Below are 13,628 nucleotides of genomic sequence, written 5' to 3'. Positions count from 1 at the left end.
ATTTAATTCAGTTTGAAATTTACTAAGCTTTTCCATTTGTGTATTCTGGCTTTTTCTCAACTGTTGGAGACTTTCTTCTTGTTTATTTTCTTTCTCTTCCAACCACTGCTGTAGCTTTTCTGCTTGTTTCTTTTCTTTCTCCTCCAATCACTGCTGTAGTCTCTCTTCTTGTTTATTTTCTCATTCTTCTTGTTTCTTTTCTTTTTCCTCCAACAAGTGCTGTAATCTCTCTCCTTGTTTATTTTACTGTTCTAGGTGCCACTGTTGCAGGTTTTCTTGCCACTGCTGTAATCTCTCTTCTTGTTTCTTTTGCTGTTCTTGTATTGCTGCCATCAAATCTGCTAAGCTGTAGTTTGATTTGCCACTTCTTGTTTCCATTTTTTTTTTTATTTCCATCCCACTTCTGACACCAATTTGTTACGTATCTGCTTGTTTGGTAATTGCGTGTAGAAATTTTTTCCGAGAAACTTCAGCGATACAAGTCCTTTCTTAAATAAAATTAGTTTATTCTTTTTTGATACAACTTTATAATACACAGAATTTCCACAGTCAGTACGTTTGCAATCTCGATAACAAAACACACACTTTATATTATCATCACTACCGCTCGCTTGACTCAATCACTGTTTTAGAGAATGGCTGTAAGGATGGTTATGTGTATAGAAGGTTATTATATAGGAATACATTAAGATCTTTAAACTTATTTTACTTGAGAACATAAGGGTAAGAGATATCTTATTATAATATTATCTGGTTGATTGATAAAAGAAAGGCCTCTTTATTTTTTATGTGCTATATTCTGAAAATAATAGTCTCAGAGGGCACAAGTTTAAGATAAGGAAAAGACTGGCTATTCTCCAGATAAGATTGATTTATGGAGTGAATTGTCATTTGCAGTAACTGGAGCTAACAATTTATAACTTTAATGAGGAACCAATAATTTCCAGACATAAAGGGTGAGTTTAAAGTTTTACATTTTCTCATGTGGGTTTGAAGGACCAAATGGTACATTGTTGACAGTATTTTATGTTATGATGAGATTAAAATACAAATTAATCATGTTAAGACAAAGCATGATCCCTAAGGTATTTATAGCAGGATTGATGATAATCTTAATGTTATGTCATTCTTTACAAGTCTGTTTAGTTTTTCCAGTAAGAAGAGGTATGCTGATAGTGAAGAGTTATTTTATCGAATATCAATAGTTATGAGGACAACCAAGTTAAAATGTTTACCAAGAGATTTATCAACATTTCTAAAAATATATATAATGAATGTCCATATAAATAATTTTAAATGGTTACTGTAATTCATTTTCTCATGTATTGTTTACTAACCAAGCTCTTCTTGTAATAATTCACAAAGATGACACAGTGGATTAATAGTTTTGAAATAGTTTAACTCTGAAGTTACAGAGTGGGTCCATGTGCACCAAATTACTTGTGGGTCTAAGACCTTGTTGATTACAGGGCTATTTAATGTGTGTAAGTGAGTATTGAATAATCAGAGCCAATTATTTAGTTTAGTGCCAGAAAAGTTATTTAGTGAGAACTGTCACACCTGTTTTGTCACTGAGTAACATAGTGAGTTAAGTGTTTGTTAATCAATGAAAGCTGAGTTAGGCATATGTTTTGCAGTTTGTATTGAAATATTATATGTGAAGTGAGTCCTGCATTTAGTTATAGAGTTTTATGTTGAAATGTTTGTTTATGAAATTAGGCCTACAACTTACAAGTGAACATTGCTGTAACAAATGTTCCTCAAGAAATAAATGTGGACTGGATCTCACATTATTTTTACCAAATAATCCAAAGGAACCCATCTAATGATAAAATGGAATCCAATAACATATAAACAAATTGGTGGAGAATTTGGAGGGTAAATCATATGTATTATGATTAACAGTGAAGGGGAATTTGTTTTATGCAGGAAAAAGACAGATGAGAATCAGTGGTGGGAGCTGTTTGACCAAAATACTTCTCGTTACTATTACTATAATCCAAGCACTCAGAAGACAGTGTGGCAAGCACCCCAGAACTGTGATATTATCCCACTGGCAAAACTTCAGGTTTGTTTTCTGCATTTTTCCAACTTAAGCTTGTTTTTATTGAAAGTGTGTAGCTAACCTTAAAACAGTAATAAACTATTAGCTCTTTGTAGAATTTTTGGTACACATATTTCTTTTTTTATCATTCTACACTGCACAATTGCTTCTTCTTTGATGGATTAATTTAAAATTTGGACTTAAATTTTTCTTCGGCTGTGTATCATGTGTATTTATATTTATTTTTTCATAAAATATGAAAAAAAGATTAAGCAATGTGTATGAAGAAACTCTGTTAGTACTAAAAGTATTTATATGTAATTTTACATAAGATTTGAACCACTTATTTTAATTACCTTAAATATTATTATTAATATATGTTAAAAAAGTTATGTATAGGCTGTGTAAATGAAACCCTAAGTTTTAACTTTACATTCAGTAGGATAACATTTAATTCCTATGCTTCTTTGTTAAACAGTAACAATAGATTTTGCAGTGTTTATACTGGGCTCATATATATAGAGTGTAAAATATTATTAATTTTATGAGCATAAATTGAAAATTGAAATTTTTAGAAACTTGAGCTATGATAAAGCAGGTTTGCTGCCATAGAATTAAAATTACGTTCTTATTAATTAGAGGAAGTTCAGAAATGTGATTTTTCTGTTTCATGTCTCATAGTACAAGTTAATATTTTGATTGTCAGAAAAATTTACTCAAAGTAAGTTATAGTTCATTTATTGAGAAAAAGTGACTTTGTTTTCATGTACACAGATGTCCGTATGAAAGTCTGAAACAATATGAGTAAATTAAAAAAATGCAATTAGTTATTTATTATAAAACAGAGTAAAAAAAGAACAACTACAGTAAATGCTAAATGAGGTATGAAGGCCTTCATTGACAAAAGCTAGCTATTAAGGTTATTGCTCCCCAGTACAATAGTTATATTATGTAAAAAAAAAGTATTAAGTCTGTATGTAAATAATTATTTCAGCAATTTAAAAACAAAAGCAAATTATTAAAGTACAACAATGAGAACATTAATCATGCTGGTAGAGGTTGAATTTCTTGTAAGAAGAAACTTACCAAAGAAGAACAAGATGTATAACTATCTAGTAATTAAACATGTTAGTAAAACAAGCTATGTGTGCAAAGCACAAAGAACAAACTATGACAACTTTTTAATATATAAATATATATATATGTGTGTGTGTGTGTGTGTTTTTTTTTTTTGTGGAGGGGATAATAACTGGTAGATTTGCTAACAGTGAAACATATATCAGTGTTCATTTTTAATCAACAGTCTTTTCTGGCTACCCACTCATTTACCACCCATAATAGTGGTATATTACATTTTTTATGTCTCTCTTTTTGTTTCTTCTTAAGAGATCCTGTACTATTTTTTATAGCATTTGTATTCCTTTAATGGGGAAAATTTTAATTATAGTGTCACAAACTCACTTCTGGTAGGTCTCATACTTTGATTTGTATCTCAAGAGACCAATTTATTAAGACACATGTTAAAAAAAAGATTAATTTTCTGACAGATGATGGAATATATGAGATTGTTGCTGCCATTATGTGAGATCTTAAACTTACTAACTTTGAGCATCATATCAACTTTTTTGTTTTTTGCAAGTTTTCACTTAGAATTGTATACTGATTTACACAATGGCCATAATGTTCTTAAAAACATATGCTGAACTTTATATGGTGTATGAATAGTAAAGATATGAAATTCATATTGCCTGATACCTGGGACAACAAGTTTTTACCATTATACTTGGCCAACCTTTTTCATAGCTCATTTTGTTTTTATAAAGATTAACCAGGTATATTTCTAAGGAGCTATGCGAGGTTTTGAAAATTCTCAAGTGAATATTTAAGAATGCATACTTCAGAATGCTTCAGACTAGAACTAAATTCACAATTATATATATCTCTTAAATCTTAAGCTGTGCACATGCACAGTAACAAATGTGTTTAAGTTAATGCAATAATATTATTACTTTACTGTTGTATGTAGGAGCTCAGCATCTTTACTACCAGTTTTTTGGAAAATATATAATGTAATAAAAATTACAAAAGCTTTAAATGCACACACACACACACACACACACACATATATATATATATATATATGTTTTAAACATCATTTTAGTTTGTGGCAGCTTTAATGCAAGTAAACCATAATTTCTTTATTTGTTCAAATTTATTTTTCTTTCTGTATTTAATATTTTTCCAAGAACTTATTTTTTATTATCCTTAATCTTCAAACAAAATTATTTTTTAACTGATGGTTAATGGATAAAATTTTGGTTCTGAAATTTGCTTAAAAACATTTGATGACATGGACTTATATAATGCTTTTTGTAATACTGGCATTCAAGCTTTCAGTGAGGCTCTATACCATCCAGTGATAACTTTGGCATCAAATTCCTGACATTTCTACAAAACCAGGATTCTAGTATTCTTTCAGAGTTTATCAAATAGAATTGTTTGTAATAGAATGTGTCAGAATGTTTTCTGTTGTTCTGGTTTAAAAATATGATAGTTGAATAAATGTTTTATTGATGTATTTCATATGTCATCTGTAATGTGTTGGATTGCAATTTACAGACACTGAAACACAACACAGAAGTCCAGGATGATTGTGAAACAATATTGTTCAAAAAAGAAACTGTAGCCACACAAACAAGTTCAAAAAGACCTGTAAGTTCTTACATTTATTTCTGTTTTGCTTGATGTTAAAGATTATAAGATTTTGAGTGCTTTTAAATGAACATTGTAAAATATGACTTAATTATTTACTCTTTTGAGCATAATCTTCGAGTTGATGGGAGAAAGGGGACATTTAACTTGGGAATATTTGAATACATTCTACAGAAAAACATACTATGATACATGTCCGGCTTATCTCTCATTGGTTAACTTGTGTTCAGGGTTACGGATGAGGAATGGAATTCTCCGAAACTAGTATAACCCAATAATACACGTTGATCAAAGCGTAAGTAGAACTGGACCTCCCTTGAACTTAGACTTTGAAATTAAACAATTTTTGTAATACTAGCTTTATTTATTACATCCTACAGTACTTGCAAATAGTATGCTACTGTAATAACCTACTATCTGTTGTATCATCATGATTGCAACAACTTCCACAAATTGGCATAATAATGCATGTAGCATGATCATATGATTCCAATGATAATATGGTTAGTGAAAAACCACAGTAAATGGAACAAACTTTCAGAAGTCTTGATATTAGCTAAACTAGTTTGACACATTCATGCATCCTCTTCAGTCTTGCACCTTCGTCTGACAGGAAAACTGGTCAACAATGCCTACATGATTCCAGAACTTCAAATTCCCTTAAGTACACAGAGGTCAGGAAGCTGTTTAGCTTAAAGTGACCTTGAAAGGTGTTGAAAATATTTAGGCTTTTGATTAATCAAATTTTGATAGTTCTTTTTTATATATATAGGTATCCATTTTGTATAAATTTTTGTTCATTTCCAATTGATTAGATGGCCAGATTCTCTGGTATGAAGAAAAACAGAATTGTTTATGTTTCTATATTTAATGTAACAATAGGAAACTTTTGTGAACCTACCAAGTTATTTTAAAAGTTTAGACATAAATCCTTTTTGAGCCAATTTGAAGTTTTGTGTAAATAAACATAACATAAATTAGAGGATTAATAGAAATGTAATTTAAAGAGATACAGAGTAAATATCAGTGTTTGATTATTCTATTTTAATCTGTAGATAGTGATAAGTATGTATTTGGTGGAATGGATAGCCTAATTTTTAATACTCCAACTCTAAAAAGAACATATAACTGTTTGTTTTCTGACTGGATTTTATTTGTATGCTTTTCATGTGTGTTTCATGATTGTTAGTATCTTAAATGGAACTTAAGTATTTTCAAAAGCAATGACTGAATATTTTTATTATTTATCATAATATTTTATTATTTTAATGATGTATTATTCTCCAAAGATATTATTTATAGTGTGGTTTTTATTGCATTTTAAATTTAACTTACTTTTTGTCAGCATAACATGAATGGCAATGTTATAATTCTGCTGATGTTTTTCATTTGTATAGGTATAATAAGGTATGGTGTGAATTATAAGTATATTCAAATGACCTGTTTTCATTTATACATGTTTTGTTAATTTGGTAACTTATGATAGAAATAAAGAAAGTTCTTTACAAGTTGGAGCCTGATTGAAGTTCAACTTGGGAAAGTAGCTTTATCTAAATTTGATTTGGGAATGGTATACAGATAACTTGTAGGACATTTGAAATTTCATATAAGAATTTGAATACATTCTGCCTTTACTAAAATTACTTATACAAATGACTTTTAATAAGTTCTTTTATCCATATGTGTTCAGAAAATAGCTCTTTCTTTGTCAAAGATAATGAATTAACTTAGTTCCATATTCAAAGTGTTTGAGTTACAAGTATTTTTTACTTCTTTTTGATCTTTCCATGTATCATAAATATTTGTGATTGAAGTTTCATGTTAATGTAAGTATATTTTATTTGAGAACTTTTTTTTTCATTGAATATTTCATAAAAAATTATTTTTAACAAAAGTATTAGGAAAAAACTATTTTTTTTTATTTAGACTGATTTTAAGTAAACTTTTAAGTTATGATATATATCCTATGAGAAAAATCCCTAATCATTTCCTCGTTTGTTTGATAAGATAGCACTGTCAAAAATTCACAAAATACATAAAATACTTATAGTTAGTGATTTAGACTCATGGTGTGCAATAAACTGTGTGTCACAATCTACACTTGAAACCATGATTTATGGCCTGCAGTAACACTATAATTTAAAGTTGTTAGAGAAAAGTTTAGTACAATGATTTTGCTTAGAATCAGTGACTAAATATATAATAATCTAGTTGTTGATGAAGTTGTATTCCCTTCCCAATTTACAATTTTTGTGGCTGTTATGTAAAGCTGTTCACCCATGTCACCAATATCCCCAACTAACTTGTGGTGTTTTGGTTATTACAATTAAGGAGCCTGTGCTGAAAAATAATGAAAGACCAGTAATTTAGACAATGTATCATTGTCCAAAGGGAGTGGTAAGTCTTGTGATTTCTCATATGTAAATATTTGAATATGCTACCAGGAAAGTGCACCAGTGATGTGTATCTCATGAAATGTTTTGTGTAATGATTTTCTTCTTTTAATGCTATATGTATAAGTCAATTGCGAAAGAATTAATACACAATCTTTAATGTGGCATTTGTCTCTGTGGTCACTCGAGGAAATGCCTTTTGGTTTTGGAACATGTAATAGCAGTTTTAACAGCTTGTTGTTGTTTTCTGTAAAGAGAAAAAGGGGGGAATCTGGTCATATTGTACCCAAATTTGATTCCCTTTGTGGCAATACATATATTTTAGGGTAATGTAAAATCAGTACAGAAAAAGATGTACCTGGTTTAGATGGGGAATTGTTTCTTTTGAAACTAGTAGCTTAGATAGTAATATTATAGCACTGGTGAGAGCTAAGGGCCTCAAATTCAAATTCCAGCTAGGATAGATTTCTTAGATTCTTAGTATGTTGGTACCTAATGATCTTCTTTTTCTGAGGGGAGCCACCTGAGCTGAGTAGATCTTAATTTATATTATCAGGGTGTGTTCTTGACTCAGTGGTTATGCTAAAGAATGTGAAAAGAATTTATCGTTGTGCATAATTATGTCTGGCATTGTTGATTGTGTTGTTGGCTTGACATTGCTGGTTTGTGCTGTGTATGTGTGTGTTTGGCTCAATGGTTGTGCTGAATAATGTAACATGTATGTATTTTAGTGGCTGGTCATGTCCTCCAATGTTGATTGCGTTGTTGGCTTGAGACTGCTAGGTTGTGTGTGGTTGGCTCAAGTGGTGTGATACTGTAATGATCAGCTTAAATATAAAGTTTGCTAGAACTTGAACCTTGGTAGTTTTTCATAAAGAACACTGGTGTGAATTAAGTATCTGGACTCCTGATTAGTTATATAAGGCATGGCATGGAAATGTCCCATTATTGTTTTATATGATGCTGTGATTATCACTATAACAAAATGCATCATATCTTTCATTGGTGAACAACTTTTGAAGACTTTCTTACAATACAGTGAAAGATTAAATTATGTGAATTGCTGTTGTAAAAAGTGTTGATAAAGTATTTTTAATGCATGTTGTAATGAACCTCTCTTCAAATGTATATATGTCGGGTTTGGCAACTACCAAACACAAGACTTGTAGACAAGACTCAGGGTCGCCAGTACATTATGCATATCACTATCTGGAAATAATTTTGTAACAATTACTAAGATTTATTTAGGCTGCAGTGATATTACAATCTACAGTTTACTTTTTTATGCCATATCATTAACAAAAATTAATATAGTATCACAGCTTACAGCTCTAATACATGTTAATCTAATCTTGACTTGGTAATTATGCTGAAGAATGTGACATGATTGTATTGTGGTGGTTTATTATGTTTTCCAGTGCTGACTGTAATTTCAGTTTGATCTTGCCTTTAAAAGCATATGAGTTGGTGTATGTTTTTTTTTTCTTTTTTGTTAAATAGATAATACTGTCCTTGTAATAATATGAATTTTTCTATTTAGGGCTATAAGCTGTTTCAAATATACCTTTTTATTTTGTTGTCTGTCTTTTATAAAAAAAAATGTATGAAAAAAACTGTTTTAATAATTTTGTGAAATGTCATCCATTTTTATAAATCCTGTGCCCACAGAAGGTTTTCAGTTTGTTTGGACTCTTATGTACTGAAATAAAAAAAAGTAATGATTAAATTCTTAATTGGCTGATTCTACCTGTTAGATAATAATGAAATATAAATAAGATCTCCTAGTAAGCAAGATACAGAAATGATTTAAAATAGCAAATGCTTATGAAAATTTTCAGGTTGATTAAACCCCCCTTTTTTTTTAGATACATCAGGTGTACTTGATAAATAAGTGCATTGAATTTGGTCAATTCATCATATTTAGCAGCAATATGTTGAGACATATTTAATATTAGGGTCAGGTGTGACCTAATGGTTATCACATTGAGATGCAAGTTGAAAGATTTAGGGTTTGGGACATGATGTCACTGAGCATGCTAGTCACTTCCTTATGTGGATGTATTATAAAACTGACAGTCAATACTATCATTTGGTTTAAAGAATTTAAAGTAGCTGCTGCTAGTTTTATGCATTCTCTCTATTCAGTAGTTTAAAATTAGGATTGACAATGATACCTGAAATATAGGGGTCTCTGACATGGCTTCTTAACTCAGGTACACATAAGATGTCATTCAGGTTGAACAATTTAAGTTAATATCTTATATACCATATAGTTTTGTGCATAGTAGCACATACAGGGGTAAATAGCAGCAAAGAACTTTTAAGTTCAGTTTTTGAATTCCAGATCATTATAGAGCAACATAAACAGTCTGTCATAACTTCTTTTAGATTATGATGGGCATCACTATTGATAACAAAGCAGATATAATTAGAAACTCTGTAAAAATATGAAGGTAGTAAATTAAGGCTGTATATTTTTCCTTTTTCCATTATGGTGTCAGACAAATAAAAAGAACGGAACCAGGCCCAAACTTTTGCTTCTTTGTGTGATGATACGTGTATGTCAAAGTAAAAAATTAAAAGTAAAAAGATTAGAGTACTTTATGTTTGAGTATGCACTGAAGTTAATTGAAATGCTAAAAGGGAAGTGATAAGTCACGTAATTTTAAATAATCCTGAAATATATGAATATTTCTGGCTGATTGAAAGGAATAATTGCATCACACCTGCACTAGCTATTATTGTGTTGATGTTTCATGAAGGAATGTCCAACTGTGTTGCTGAACATATTTTACATGACCATGAGCAGCTGTAGCAGTTGACTGAAGGTGTAGCTATGGTTGAAGGTCAGCTAGTAAGTTTATATAGCAAACCAGTGATATGTTTCCACTGATCGAAGATTAATGCTTTCTTATATACCGGATTTATCAGTCTATACCTATGCTTACTCTAGCGTTAGGTCTGAGATTCATGTAGACGTCAGTCTGGGAACTAATCAATGCATCTTGAATTCTGGAGCACCACAGGGAGAAGAAATAGAGGAAGAATTCAATGATGGTGAAGGAGAAGACGATGCATATGAAGACAAATTTGAACAAGAGTCAACAGATGACAAAAGTGGTTTGTACTATTGACTGTTAACACAAAATCTTAACACAGGCACAGCTGAGGCGGAGACAGTATAGGTGGAAAGCACAATGTAATGTGTCTGATACCGATGAGAAGAGTGAAGTTGAGTCATGTGATGTTTGATCCTATACTATCAAGAGATCTCTATTTTTGTGGCAGTCCGGGGAACTGGGCATGGTTGAGGTCAGGAATGGTGAAGAGAACATACACAGCTCTATCCTAAAATGACTACAAGACTGCTGAAAGGGTGAGCATGTTTGGTGGGACAGGGATTCGAACCTGCGACCCGCAGATTGCAAGTCAAGCACCCTAACCACCTGGCCATGCCGGACCATATATAACATTAATTTAAATGTAATTATTAGCTTAACACATACTCACACATAAACATACTGGTCAGGGATACTGAAGTACATTTTTCTTTAGTTAAAAACAGATAAATACATGCTTCAAATAACTTGAAATACATAGACATAGGTATATAAAGGAAAAGTCTCACAAACTAATAATAAAGATTAAGAAAATTTAAGGAAGGTTGATGATATTGGTTGCAAGGTTACTTGATTAAAAGGATATGCTAATGAAAGGCTTCACTGATTTCAATTAAAAAAGACATTTTTAAACAAATTATTTGAATTTTTTTTGTAATATTTTGTTGAAAGCTTAGGTTTTAAAATTATTTCCTACTTGAATTCATTGCAATATGTGCCTCTCTGGAAAAAGTAGAATTAAAGATTGGACAAAAAAATGAATACATTAATTGTGAGATAACTGTGTGTAATTTCATAATTCTGTAGGATAAACATCTCATCATTCCATCAAATAATCAAACTTGAAAAGAATGTGTGTGTTTTAAGGAATTAAGTTATGTAAATGCTTTTTGGTGATAGACAGTTGGTGTGAACTATTGACAGTTAGCCTTAATTTCTCTAAAACAGTTGTAACTTTTGTTAACTAAAAAGACTTCAGAAAACTGTTTATTGTGTATTATTTAATTTAATCTAATAATCTTTAATAAGTTAATAAGACTAGGTGTGATAACAAGTAGTTATTTTTAGAGATGTCTATATGTTACAGCCACCCAGTGGCACAGCAGTATGTCTGTGGACTTACAACACAAGAAACTGGAGTTTGATACCTGTGGTGGGCTTAACTTCAAACAAATGCACAAATTATGTTAGAAGTTATGAGTACACATCCAGTCATTACTCTTGTTCACTAACAAATAATTATTAAGTTTTTATTAAGAAACATGGTCTTCTGTATGTTATTTAAGTTTCTCATTGAAATATTATTTCTTAAGTTAGTTTATAGGTATGAGAATTATCACAGAAACAATGAACTTTGAAAACTTTCAAGGTTTTTTTCAACAAGCACATTAATTACAATTTAAAAAGTTGCTTGATAGTTGATCAGTTATACTGTATTTAGGTTTAGTATAGTTGTATTTAAATTTGATATTTAAGAGTAATGTACTACTAACTTTGTTACACAAAACTGTCAAACATTACTTCTATTTCCAAATGTTCCAATATCAAAAATTTGAAAATTGTTCTTGGTGTTAGGATTTCATAGCACGAAATTAATCAGCCAAAAAGTCATATTATTTATCAGAAATGAATAAATAGTAAGTTTTTCTTTTAATTTATATTTATTGCTTAGGTATTGTGACTTCACTATAATAAACAAGTCATTAGTAAGTTTATTAACTACAGGTGAAATTATTTACAGTTGTGTTAATTAATTAATGTTATTTTGATTCATATCAGTTTTAACATAATGGAACAAATAATCATATTTTGTACTTTTTCAGAGTAAAGAAGAATCCTCAAATAAATTTCCTATGGTCTGTGCTGCAACTCAGACCAGTCCTTCTGCTTCACCTCAACCTCGTAGGAAGGTGAGTTACATCATGTCTGAAGTTTTCTACATGTATCCAAACCTGTATAAAAGTTAATACAATTCAGATCTAGCTTTGAAAAAATAAGTAGAACTTAATCTATTTCTAATTTATTATCAGACCTAGCATTAACAAAATGTACCACTCTTAATGTATTCTCAGAACTAATATTTAGGCAAGATATAACTTTGTATGGTTCTAATATATATTCACATTCATTGTGGATGAAAGATGTCACCTTTCTTGTGGAAAGATAGATTAGAAATGAACCTTTATAGATTTGAAGCTTTGTGCCTTAGTCTTTGGAAATATTTATGTACAGCATCAACCAGTTTTATTGTGGTTTGTTCCTACATATTGAAACAGATTATGACTAAGTATAACTGTATATTTACTTACCATTTCATTAACATCTTTGTACCTTTTATGTTAATATTTATTGCAAGGTATATAAATACAAACAATCATTAAGTCTTTCTGTATATGTTTAATGTATTTTTAAAATATACCAAGATATCTTGACATTAAATCCTGAAAACTGGGAAATATGCAATAAACTGATAATCAGTTCAAGACAAAAGAATTGATTAAGTCCAACAATTTGAAAGTTGAATAAATAAATATTAATAAATAGATATTATACTCAAAATGTTGATAAATAAATTATTTTTTGGAATATATATATAGGGCAACCATCAATTATCTAAAATTAAAATTACTGCTTTGTTTTGACTAATGTTTAATGAATTGTCTGACAGCATCATCACCACCACCATCATCACCGTCACCACCGTTCTCACAAGCATGATTCAGTTTTGCCAACATCAACTCCACATCACTCCTCCTTGTCTCACCAACTTCCCACTGCTGGCGCCCCCAGAGAAGAACAATGTACACAGAATCACTCCAGTCAGACAACATCACGATCCCAAGACTCTGGTCGTTCTAGTGATTCCAGTTCTATTTCACAAAGCCATAGCTCCCTTGAAAGTGGTGCATATTCAAGGTTAAGGTAAGGTTGAAAAGATTGGTTTTTATTGATGAATGCTCAATTTTGATTAGTAACACAAATATACAAGTTATAAAAAACAATAAAAATTTGAATCACAGTGATGATTTTCAACCAATTGCTTTTTTATCAAGTCTGAGAAATAAATTTTGCTTGGAAATTTGAAACCCTTTGAATGACTTTTTGTTGTTGAACTGCTAAGATATTATTGCTTACATTGTAACTAGACCATTAGTATGATTGACTCGTGTGTGTGTGTGTGTCTATGTCTTAAACTTTAACTTCTAGACTGTCAGCAGAAAGCAATTATCATATAAGTAATTTCAATTCTCATTTCAAGAATTTTCTCAAAACAGATGTTATGTTTAATATTAAATCTTAGTTGGTAAGTAACTGTTCCTGTATGTTAGGATGAACTTTGTTCACTGTTTATATTAGGTT

At 30.4% G+C, this 13,628-nt stretch overlaps 1 protein-coding gene across 2 annotated transcripts in view; it reads left to right on the top strand.

Moving 5' to 3' along the window:
- Nucleotides 1-13,628, top strand: part of LOC106458238 — a 137,616-nt gene that overhangs the window by 74,135 nt on the left and 49,853 nt on the right. For both annotated transcript variants that reach the window (XM_022384386.1, XM_022384387.1), the window contains exons 3-6: nucleotides 1,930-2,068; nucleotides 4,664-4,756; nucleotides 12,092-12,178; nucleotides 12,937-13,190. In XM_022384386.1, the coding sequence (XP_022240094.1) occupies nucleotides 1,930-2,068; nucleotides 4,664-4,756; nucleotides 12,092-12,178; nucleotides 12,937-13,190 (573 nt within the window). The remainder of the gene's footprint in view (nucleotides 1-1,929; nucleotides 2,069-4,663; nucleotides 4,757-12,091; nucleotides 12,179-12,936; nucleotides 13,191-13,628) is intronic.

Source organism: Limulus polyphemus, unplaced genomic scaffold, assembly GCF_000517525.1.
Source record: "Limulus polyphemus unplaced genomic scaffold, Limulus_polyphemus-2.1.2 Scaffold434, whole genome shotgun sequence".
In the NCBI taxonomy this organism is placed as follows: domain Eukaryota; kingdom Metazoa; phylum Arthropoda; class Merostomata; order Xiphosura; family Limulidae; genus Limulus; species Limulus polyphemus.
Note: the sequence above shows the minus strand (reverse complement) of the source record. Positions and strands in the feature narration are given on the sequence as shown.